Source organism: Rhipicephalus microplus, chromosome 8 (genome assembly GCF_043290135.1).
Source record: "Rhipicephalus microplus isolate Deutch F79 chromosome 8, USDA_Rmic, whole genome shotgun sequence".
NCBI classification, from domain to species: Eukaryota; Metazoa; Arthropoda; class Arachnida; order Ixodida; family Ixodidae; genus Rhipicephalus; species Rhipicephalus microplus.
Genome location: NC_134707.1, coordinates 19,475,774 through 19,487,975, shown reverse-complemented (window position 1 = coordinate 19,487,975; position 12,202 = coordinate 19,475,774). Strand labels below are relative to the sequence as shown.

The 12,202-nt window shown below is 43.1% G+C and overlaps 1 protein-coding gene across 3 annotated transcripts in view; it reads right to left on the bottom strand.

Moving 5' to 3' along the window:
• The window catches only part of LOC119165239 (lipase member K), a 29,930-nt gene extending 20,728 nt beyond the window's left edge, over window positions 1-9,202 (bottom strand). The window contains exons 1-4 of one of the 3 annotated variants that reach the window (XM_075871225.1): window positions 8,896-9,202; window positions 4,808-5,024; window positions 3,292-3,406; window positions 2,121-2,271 (exon numbers count right to left, since the gene is read on the bottom strand). In XM_075871225.1, the coding sequence (XP_075727340.1) occupies window positions 2,121-2,271; window positions 3,292-3,406; window positions 4,808-5,024; window positions 8,896-9,003 (591 nt within the window). In that variant the 5' untranslated portion in view covers window positions 9,004-9,202. The remainder of the gene's footprint in view (window positions 1-2,120; window positions 2,272-3,291; window positions 3,407-4,807; window positions 5,025-8,895) is intronic. The other 2 variants (XM_075871224.1, XM_037417421.2) reach the window with 2 other exon arrangements.
• Window positions 9,203-12,202: the final 3,000 nt, after the last annotated feature.

The window sequence follows — 12,202 nt, the reverse complement described above, 5'->3', positions numbered from 1 at the left end:
TTGCTATCACGGCATGCCTGGCAGAAGAGAGCGGGTAGGGGGGGGGGGGTTCCTTATCTACAGAAACATAGCTGGTAACATAGAGAAATACTATAGCATTAACGAAAGAGTAGCAGGTACCGTAATTAAAATTAATAGGAGATACAAGATCAAGTAGGTACAGGCCTACACGCCTACATCTAGCCATGATGACGTAATCGTTGAAAGCTCTTATAAAGACGTGAAATCGGCAATGAGTTAGGTAAAAACACGGTATATTATACTGACGGGTGACTTCAATGCAAAGGTAAGGAATAAGCATGCTGGAGACCAGGCAGGAAATTACGGCATCGGTACTAAAAATGCCAGAGGGGAGCTATTAGTAGCATTTGCAGAACGCAACAAATTACAGATCTTGACTACCTTCTACAGCAAGCAGGCTAACTGTAAATGAATGTGGTGAAGTCCTAATGTCCTAATGGTGGAAGTAAAAATGAAATAGACTTCATTCTTTGTGCACACCCTGCCATTGTGTATGATGTAGGAGTTGTTGGCAAGATCTGATGCAGTGACCATAGAACGGTAAAAACTCAAATTCACCTTGAATTAAAAAAATCGAAGAACTAAACTGATACGCAAGCAGTGAATTATTCAGCTAGTGATAAGAGGGAAAGTACAGAAATTCAGAATATTGCTTCGGAATAGATTCACAGCTCTAAACGAGGTAACCGACGTTAGCATTGACAAAATGAACGATAATCTTACTAGTATCATAAAGGAGCGTACAATGGAAGTCGGAGGTACAGTCACTAGACAGGACACTGGCAAACTGTCTCAGGAGACGGAAAATCTTATAAGGAGACCACAAAACATGAAAGCATACAGCTCAGTTGACAAAATAGAGCTAGTGGAGCTTTTGAAGTTTATTAATGCAGGTAAGTATAGCCGACATCAGAAGGTATAACATGGAGAGAATCGAGCAGACTGTAAAAAGCGGCAGAAGCCTAAAAGCTACGAAGGCAAATTTGTGCCTAGAAAAAATTGGATGTATGCATTAACGGAGAAGGAATGCAATGTCATAACCAATATGAATATGAAAGTTGAGTTGGCGGAGAAGTTTACAGAGAGCTTTACAGAAGCCGAAACAACAAGGATGATGTGAGGAGTAATGATAGCCCAGACAAATTCGACATCCTGCTAGTAACGAGAGGGGAAGTAAGGAAAGCCCTAGAAGGAATGCGAACAGGCAAAGCCGCTGGTGAGGATCGGGTAACAACATACCCGCTGAAAGAGGGCGTATAAATTGTGTTAAAAAAATGACCAAATTATATACGAAGTGTCTCTTGATGGGAAGGGTATCAGAATACTTGAAAAACGCCAACATCATTTTAATTCATAAGAAAAGAAACGTCAGTGACTTGAAAAATTACAGGCCGATCAGCTTACTGTCCGTTCTCTATAGGCTCTTCTCAAAAATAATAACTAATAGATGTAAGGTGACATGAGAGTTCAATCAACCAAAGGACCGAGCAGGATTACGTACAGACTACTCCACAATAGACCATATTCATTTCATCAATCAGGTGATAGAGGAACTGCGCCGAATACCACTAACCCCTATACATTGCCTTCATAGATTACGAGATGGTGTTTGACTCAGTGGAGACATCAGTAGTTATGAAGGAATACGGAATCAGATCATCGACGAAGCCTACACAAACATCCCCGAAGAAATCTACAGCAGCTCCACAGCCACCATAGCTGTCCATAGAGAAACCGACAGAATCCTGATAAAGAGGTTCTGTGTGTTTTTAGCTGTGATGGTGGCACTATCCCGGCATTTTTGCAAAATGATGTTGTACTTTAGGCGTTATTAACGCGTGTAATATAGCCAGGCCAGGCGTCAACATATGTGAGCTAAGGAATGAGCGGAAATGTTTAGGTGTCCACTGAAAAGTCAAGCCAAGCTAGTGACAGAGAAAGCTGTGATAACAGTGTCCTAATGCGCTATCGTGTTTAACTATTCAAGATCAAGCCCACGTATTCTCCTCGCTCTCTTGCTGCAGATAAGTACTACAACAATACGGAAATGCTGCAGTTTCTCTGGAGGCTAAATAGAGGGCACATGCAGAAACCACTACCTTTTCACTGTACTCTGGTCTTGTGGAATGCAGTATAAAATTTGAAAGCGTTCCTTGAGAGTATCCCAAAATTGTCAGCTTGGTGGCGCCTGTAGCGTTGAGCACGTGGTCTATTGCGGCGGCAACGTCGTAGCGCCCCATTTCGTCGAAACTGCGTAGAGACGCGTTTTCAAGTTGCTGTTGAAGCACCGATCAGATTTTATACAGAATTGCTTATTGATGCAAAACAGCAAATACCACTCGTTCACCGTACACATTAATACCGCACTCTCGTTTTCAGATTGGCAATCTGTTTGAGAGAAGCACCCCTTGGTTCCTGTTTAATAGGAACACTTTTATAGACAGTCGAAAGCACTCTTACTTTACTTGAAGACAACAAACCTGAGCGACCGCTTGTATATAGGCTGTGTGTGCTCCCCCGAGTGTGCTCGTGATCGTGTGTACCTTCTTATCTCTGTGCAACCTCTTTTCTTCCCTTCATCCTTTTTCCAGTGCAGGGTAGCAAACCGGATATGCGTCTGGTTAACCTCCCTGCCTTTCCTTGCATCTTTATCTCTCTCTCTCTCTCTCTCTCTCTCTCTCAGTAAGTTTTTGTCGTCACTGTTGTGGTCGCCGTCATGTTGCTTAAAATTTCAAATCCATGACTTTGTCCCACGCATCGTACGCCCTAAGCGCGAGGAGGAGTGGGTGGGCCATCGAGACGTACAAGGCTTAAGCAGAGATTTAATGAGCCGCCGGCCATCTCCGTCGACCGAAGGTTGGGTGTGATGACATCACCCTGAATGCTAGGCCTGCAGCCAATGGTTCTATAGGAACGAATGTGATTATTCACGCATTTCTTTAGCTGCAAGTTCCCGTCTCTCAAAGTTTGTGAAAGAAATGATTTGGCAAAACTGTTCGTACTGCTACTCCAACCCTCCAAGTTCTTCGAGTTGTAATGACGAGTTTAGGAATGAGCTTGTTTCCGACAGATTTTCGCCACTATGAACACTTCCTTGATTATAGACAACACGATGGGAGAATTTCACTCTTTAGACTTCTGTTTCCTTCTTCGTCGTGCATTTTCAGCCCAGCTAACCTTTTATTTTTGCTACGTGAGAAATTCATTAGGAGGAACCAATCGAAGAGAAATAAAATTCAAGTCACATTCAAACTACCACGCCCAAATTACCTGAACTGCCAGAACTTAGGGTCTTCTTGAGAGAGTTTTTTGTGACGTACGTAAGGCTGGTTTTCTCTCACGCACATAGCCCAGACGTCGAAACCATTGTCAGCGAAGAGGAAGCCTGTGGAGAAAGAACGACAAAACAATGAAGGAATCAAAGCTGAATATTCTCTTGCGGCCAACCTTTAATAATTCGAACACATAACAATTGGATGCTGCAATGATCTACCCACAGACATCAGTGCGATTCTTAAACAGCGGGAGCCATGTTTACTCCCGCCCTTCCACAAACTGGCAAAAGGACAATGCAAGCAAGCTTCCCTACATGCAAAAGTAAAACACCCCGATGTCCCACATGGCAAGCAGTAGTCACTGCACTTACTGCTTGATGGCCTTGGCCGCACGGTAAAATAGACGTCTTCAGATGTGTGGCACCAGAGGGCACCTTTTTGCAGGCTTCGGAGTGTCGCATTTCTTTCTGTGTTGCAGCAGGCTTGTCCCGCCTGCTGCAACACCACCTCCACGACCACGAAAGTGAAAAATGAAGTGACAATGTGCTACGCAATACGAACTGCTTAGGGTCTCCGGCTTATCATCCGTAAATATCTGAAAAGGGAACGCTTCCGCGAATGCGACATAAATGGTCCGAGGCCGTGATTTCATCGAAACCTCTGTGGACATAACACCGGACTTGAAACAATCGCGGGATAAGTTTGGCTAAGGACCGGTTTGAGCAAGCTGTGCACCTGCCTCGCCCGACAAGGTGGTCTAGTGACTGTGGATATCAACTGCTGACCCAACCACCTTGGTATCAAATCCCGGCGATGGCAGTCACACTTCCGCTGGCGGCGAAAATGTTATAGGCCGGTGCACATAGATTTATTTAGGTGCTCCAAAAGAGGACCAGATGGTCGAAATTCACGAAGCCCTTCACTACGGGGCTCCTCATAATTACATCAAGGTGTTGGTACGTCGAACCCTAATTGTTACTTTTCTTATTTGTGCCCCATTCAATGATTTATTAGAGAAGAGGGTGCCAAATTGACATTCATGTCCTCGAAAAGATGGGCTTAAGTTGTTTTTGAAGTCGATTCTTCATTGCTAAGTTATCAGATAAAGCTAGTTTATATGTAAATGAAAGAAAGCACAGACGTCCGTAACGCAAGAACATGTAGTCTTCGTCAAAGGTTCAGAGAACACTCAGTCTTAGAGAACTGCGAATGTTCCCGCAGTTTGTGACTGCACCCGGTTCAACTGCATAGTACATAATGTAATAGAATGGAAAGTAGTGTGAGTTGGTTTGAAGCACTTGTTTGTCTCCTCGCCTTCCGTTTTCTCGTCCCCTGTGAGCGCACCGAAACGTTGCCAAGAATGCATAGTACATGTTGCCGACTAGTTTCCGACAAGACCAGACTTTTATATTTAAGACTGCCTGTCTGAGAAGCAGCCGTATCCAGATTTTACTTGCCTCGTTGCCCCTCAACGTGTGACGCTGACTCTAAGTTTGCACAATGATACGTACCCGGACTCTGACTGGGCAAGTTCCAGAAGTACTCATCAACAGGAGCCATCAAGGAAGGAACCAAGAGCAGTGGTACACGGCGCTGCGATTCGTCGTTTACCCTCGACGCATTTCCTTGAATTCCGTGAGCGATTCTAAACACATCTAGTATGTAGCCATCTTCAGTGGTCGCGTGCGTAATCTCGCAAGGGTATCCGTGGTACTTGATCAGATCGCACTGAAACCGACAGAATCACTCAGTACGCAAAAAAAATCGCAGGAAAAGAATGCTAGAGTTAGAAAATACTTTTGCGGGTTTCCACAATATGAAATTACAGCATCTCTCTCACACTATGTCCTAGACATGTGACCAAAATATTTTGAGATTTTGTGTTAAATTTGTACTACAATTAATCTTTTCTTGACTCCTGTTCGGAACTAGAATCAATATCATTTTCAATGCAATTCATAGCAAAACTACTCCCCGATAACATACAGAAAGACACCAAGTGAGTTTGCAGTGGGACCTCTTTTTCAAAATAAGTCAGTGATACATGTTACAGCAAGAACGAAACATGCCCATTAAAGATGGTTAAACAGAAATGATTGGTTTATAAGTAAAAAGAAAACTAATCTAGACCCAAAAAATGTTACAAAGTAACCATGAGAAATTCATCAGATATGAATACGCGGTAAGTATGCATGGTCATGAGAATGCCCATACATCAGAGGTTGAAGGAATGTATTTATTTGATTGGTTTTCAATTGGTGGATATTTGTGTCTCTGTTCCAGAAAGTATGGTGTTCTAAATTGCAATGAACGAAAGCAGGCACCCTGCTTTTCTTAATTAGCAAAAGTTTCTTGTAAAAAAAATTGTTATGGCTTGCACACCTTGTAGCAATATTAATTGCTAGATAAGGTTGGGGTTTGATGTCATCAGGTCGTGGATCATTTGTTGGAACAAAAAGTTTGTAAAGTTATATTGATTTTCTAAACTGAACAAAATGCGGTTCCATTGTTAAGTATGCGCAGCTTTGGTGTTTTATGCGCTAGGTATAATTATTATACCAGCTTAATATTCTTCTTAGCATATATATGGTAGCCTAATAATGTAGTACTCGTAAAGAATCTAGATGTGTCAAGTGGTCATTGCGCCAACACGTGCTGCTGTAATTAAATGTGAGTATGTACAATTGAATACAATGAGAGCGAAATAATATGCTTCAGTAATTATCGTGACTGCAGAATAACTCGGGTTCCACGGGCAAGCCCCGCCACGGTGGTCTAGTGGCTAAGGTACTCGGCTGCTGATCCGCAGGACGCGGGATCGAATCCCGGCTGCAGCAGCTGCATTTCCGATGGAATCAGAAAAGCTGTAGGCCTGTGTGCTCAAATTTGGGTGCACGTTAAAGAATCCCAGGTGGTCGAAATTTCCGGAGTCCTCCACTATGGCGTCTATCATAATCATATGGTGGTTTTGGGCCCCGCCCTGGTGGTCTAGTGGCTAAGCTACTCAGCTGCTGACCCGGAGGTCGCGGGTTCAAATCCCGGCTGCGGCGGCTGCATTTTCAGTGGAGGCGGAAATGTTGTAGGCCCGTGTGCTCAGATTTGGGTGCACGTTAAAGAACCCCAGGTGGTCGAAATTTCCGGAGCCCTCCACTACGGCGTCTCTCATAATCAAATGGTGGTTTTGGGACGTTAAACTCCACATAGCAATCAAATGAAATCAATGCCATGGACAAAGGTTGGTTTTGCTTGAACGTGTGGTGTGATTAATACGTTTTAGACGACTGTCTATTTTCTACGCCTAGATAATTGAAAGAAGACTTTGCAGGAATCAAAGTGGCTGCTGCAAAAATGCTTTACAGGGATGTCTAAGGATACACATTCATATCCTTGTAGTTGCAGCGCTAGTTGCTTCCTCGCTAACACCTCTGAATGAAGAAATAATCATAAGATATTTTGAACTGACACAGTTAGGATAAATTTGGCAACAAAACAATACACAAGAAAAGCGCGGAGAGAAAGCACATTTTTTGTTTCTTCAAATTTATATGGTGTAAATTTTTGGAAGATTCTACGTGCCATGAGAATTGATGTCATGCGAAACACGCCGGGACAAGGTGACGGTGGTTTAATTCTTGTATTGTGTATTAAGAAATGCCGCTAAAGATAAATACAAACATTGTATACACAGGCATTTGTTGACAAGTCTTGTGCATTTTATACAACAAGTTGTTCACAGCAGCCCAACAAAGGAAACACGAAATCGCTTTTATACCAACACCAGGTGCGGTAAGCTCACACGTAGCGCTTGTGCTTGCAAGTACGGTGTCCGCGAATGGTGCTACGTAAACCAACTACAGCGCATGGCGCACTGCCACGACTGGACATGGCGTGACGCCTGCATCAAAGGCGTATACATATTTGATGTTTATAAAATTCGATGTCAGCACTGCAACCACACTTGACGCTTGACCAACACTGCGCCTGCACAGGACGCTTATCCAAGGCAGACCTGGCGTGGCTCTCTGGTAGAATACTTGATTACCATTCAAAAGGCTTGGGTTCGCTTTCTGCTGGGACACCCATACTTATTACTTGCATTCGTTTCGTGAACGCTTTCGATGCCACATTTCTTAACATTTTCTCATATGTTTAAGCGTTCCCTGTTCTCGACGTTCCCGGGTCGATAACTGTCAATCACCTGTTGCGCATACCTGCATACCGCGGCCCGCGGTATACGGGTATGCGCCCATCGTGTGTGCCGGAAATGGTGTGACGACGTAAACGATGGAATTCAATGTTGTATGTTTTGATCGTCATCATCATCATCAAGTAGTGGGCCTCGTGACTTGGAACGCATTCGTCAAACCCTCTTTACTCCCGTACCAATTTTGGTCTACTTTCCGTTAAGGAGGCCATCATGAGCGCCTAGACTTAGGCGGCTAGATTAGATAGATAGATAGATAGATAGATAGATAGATAGATAGATAGATAGATAGATAGATAGATAGATAGATAGATAGATAGATAGATAGATAGATAGATAGATAGATAGATAGATAGATAGATAGATAGATAGATAGATAGACAGACAGACAGACAGACAGACAAACAGACAGACAGATAGATAGAGATAGATAGATAGAGATAGATAGATAGATAGATAGATATATAGATAGATAGATAGATAGATAGATAGATAGATAGATAGATAGATAGATAGATAGATAGATAGATAGATAGATAGATAGATAATGCTTCCCGTACGCAAAGAAAAGCTTCAAATTCAGAAGTGAACATTGTTCATAATATAATGATATTTCGTCTGCATGCCGTACGCGCAAGTTTATTAATTGCTTTTACAACCAGATTACATGTAATCAAATATTTTTTGAACATGGGTACCGCAGCCACTGTTTCGACTATCTGTCTTCTCTTCCTTACAAGACAAGCCAAGGTTGTAACTTCAAGACAAGGCCACTAGTCTAAACTTTCACTACAGCTATTCCTATTATTTTCTAGGATCGTTCATCGCTTTAAGCTTCTATCTTTATCATAGCTTCAACACTGTTAAAAAAATCGAGTGGTACTTGGCTGCTGACCCGCAGGTCGCGGGATCGAATCCCGGCTGCGGCGGCTGCATTTCCGATGGAGGCGGAAATGTGGTAGGCCCGTGTGCTCCGATTCGGTTGCGTGGTTAAGAACCCCCAAGTGGTCGAAATTTCCGGAGCCCTCCACTATGGCATCTCTCATAATCATATGGTGGATTTGGGACATTAAACCCCACAAATCAATCAATCATTACTTTCGTCGCACTATCACCACGGTTCCGGTAGTTCGCGGTCAAGAATGGTGCACGGGTCATCAGTGTGACGTATAGCATTCGCGACAGGAAAATGGCCAGCGCCGGGTTTTCAAGAAAGGAAATGCGAGCAACTCAGATGACCATTGTGTAGCAGAAGTACTTCCCGAATACTTCATTTCCTGAGAGTGTACTTAATAACATGTGATAAACTTTTTCGCGCAAACCCACCAAACGCTACGAATACAAAGCGCTTGGCAAAGCAAGAATAGCACGTGGATGCCCGTAAACTTCACTTACAGGTGGCATGCGAGCCTCCAGTTGCAGGTCTTCCGCCGAAGCAAGTGATTGCACGTACGACGAAATGAACGCGAACAAGCACACAGAGAACAAGTTGAGAACGACCATGTTGACTTTTGAACGTGTTAACCTAAAACGATATAAGCAAAACGTGTGCTTTCGCAGTTTGCGTTCCACTGTGACACTGAACTGGCCACTTCGAAATTCCAGGTGACTGTACAGCTACTGCACGGGTGCGTTGAGCTGTAATCTCTCTGTCGGCGGTAGTACAGAGAGACTGGCAGATTCCCCACGAGTTGCTTGTAAGGAGTGCCTGCTGACGTTGCTTTGAGCAGTGAAACTTGATACGAGGTAGAAAAAGGAAGACCGACGCGGATGTCACTGTAGTAACAACCCACGTTACTAACCAACTAGCTCCAGAGAATATCGTTTCAGAGTGTGTGCGTTTGCGTAGATTGTTTCACAAGATTCAGTGCTACATCAACGGCCAGAACAGCATTGACGCTTGCTTGTTTGGCGTGATAAATTAGTTACCTTCAAATTTGGTGACAGTTCCAGGTATCGCCATACAAAAAAAAAACGCCTTCACAGGTATACTATCCTCAAGTTTCTGCTACCTGTGCAACTGTCGCATGAAACATGCGTGTGGTCTCCCGACACAGAGGACTGATTGAGATCTCCGCACATGTAAAGCGAATGAGACTGCACGTCTATCTAAGTACTATTTTGGACCACAATGAAAGTACTCGAGCTCAACAACTCAAACGGTGACACATCTACATCTCCCTTCCGCAGTGGGGCAATCGAGCTCAGCGCAGCTGCCACCGCATCCCTGCCTGTCACTGTTCTCTGGCTGTTTTAGTATCCTGGTGTCTGTTTCGTCAGAATGGTGCATTCTGCGGCACCTGCGTTACTATAGCATATGTACGGGTGTTACGTACGCGGAACGTAAAAGTATAACGTCGCAAGAGGAAGCTGGCCGTCACAACGGATCCGTGTTTTAAAACTGCGATTTCGACATGCCGTTCTACTTGTATTACCGTTTGCATTTATTTGTTTATTTACTTGCAGTATGTGCTGACAACAATACGGCAGTGAAACGACGCTTTGGTTAAAGCTAACTAAGATGATGTTATGACAAATACATACCAAAATTTAAAATGAAGTGCTTCGCAATTGAATTATGACAATAGTCTATAAAATATAGTTTGCTGCAATATGCGCTGTATATTTATGAACATCTCTGTAAGCGTACGAGGTACGTAGCTCATTTTCATACTCGAAAGCTGAACGTATGTCTGCGCGTGCATCGGTACATGTCCATAGCGCCACTTCACAACGTTTCGCTCAGTATAATAAAAATTACAACACAGTCACCTTCCATCCGGATGTTTCGCGTAACATCGATTCCCAAAGTACGTGAGACCTGCTGATTTTTTTTTCCGGGTGGAACTGCACAGGCTGCGATGAACGCGCATGCAAGACCGTAATGAAGAACCAAGCACTCCTACAAGTATGCATTTCATGCATACGGCTCTGGATCTAATAGCAATTTATGAAGATTTCAACACGAGACTCGACTGTCACCCCATTTTGATGAGGGGCTCATCTTTGCTAAAGTTTTTTTTCATTCCATTCTATTCATCTTTGTTACTGGTATTAAAATTTTGAAAGGCTTTTCTTGTTTTTCTGGACGTCATAAGGTGCTGATTATTATGAGCCTGCTGAAAAGACGAGTTTTGAAGCACTTTTTTGCGGTTTTTCGAACTTAAACCGTATATATGCGTGCAAGCCTTTGACTACCTGTGCAGTGCTTGTGCGATTATTGTTGCTGAGGGAACGCATCACTACATCAAAGCATTTATGAGTTCCTATACGCAATATATTAAATATGATGCATGCAGATGATTGTGTCATTTACCGCGAAATAAACAATGAATATGATAACCAATTTCTACAGTCAGACCTTGACACTGTCTCAACCTGGTGCAATAAATGGCTTATGACTCTCAACTCTAACAAATCTAAATGCATGTCAATAACCCGGCGATCTATTTCTCCCCCCTGTACCTACAGAATTAACGCCGTTCCCCTCCAGCATGTCTCTTCATATAAGTACCTCGGCGTTTACATTACCAACAATCTATCCTGGCACACGCATGTTACCTACATCTGTAATAACGCTAACCGAACGCTAGGATACTTACGCCGCAACTTTTCTCGCGCTCCGCTGTCCCTCAAAATTCTATTATACCGATCACTAATTCGCCCAAAGCTTGAGTACGCGTCCGCTATATGGGATCCCGTGCAGCAAAATTTAATTAACGCGTTAGAATCTGTTCAGAACCGCTCAGTTCGGTTCATTTGTTCTAATTATTCCCGTACTGCTAGCATATCAGAAATGAAATCTAACCTTGACCTACCCAATTTAACTGTCCGGAGGAAACTGGCGCGACTGCATTTTTTTCATAAGATATTTTTTCACAATCCATCAATGAAGCGAGACCTCATTTCACAACCGTCATACCACTCGTCGCGCATTGATCATCAGCATAAGGTTGCCATTCCGTTTTGCCGCACCAAATTCTTTTCAGCAGCCTTCTTACCGAAAACAGCCGCCGACTGGAACCACCTTCCCTCTTCCGTTGTATCAATAACAGACCCTTTGTTATTCAAGACTGCAATTTCTCAGCAATGCTTGTAATTATACGCAGTTTCCACTATTTATCTTTGTCTTGTATGTGCTTGAATTTTTATACATTTTTAGTTGACTTATGTTGCCTTCCTGATTTGCGCATCTCATACTTGTTTCTTTATTTTGTCTTTTTTTCTTGTGTGTTATATATGTTGTACCCACCCCCTCTGTAATGCCCTACGGGCCCTGAGGGTATTCTAATAAATAAATAAATAAATAAATAAAAAGACAGACTTGTGGCTGTGTAGTAGAACACCTACTTGCCAGGAGAACGCCCTGGGTCGGATCTTCACTGGGACCCGGAAATTTCCAATATTTTGTAGCATTGATTTATGGCACAGGCAGGAGCGCCAGTGAAAGAAGAGAAGGAACAGTGTTGTTGCTGCTCGCGCTCGCTCCGCTTGACAGCTGCTCGCTTTTACCTCTGAGTTTCTCCCAATAATTGCGTCTTCGGCTCACTGCTAAAGACGCACTAAAAATTTATTTTATTTTATTATTTCAAAATCTTTCGGCCAAAGGGCGCAGCTTGGTAATCGTCTTTGTTTCAGTTTGTGGTCTTTTTTTCTTTTCTCCTTTCTTTGTGACTTTTTTTATTTATTGCTTTTCTCTCTT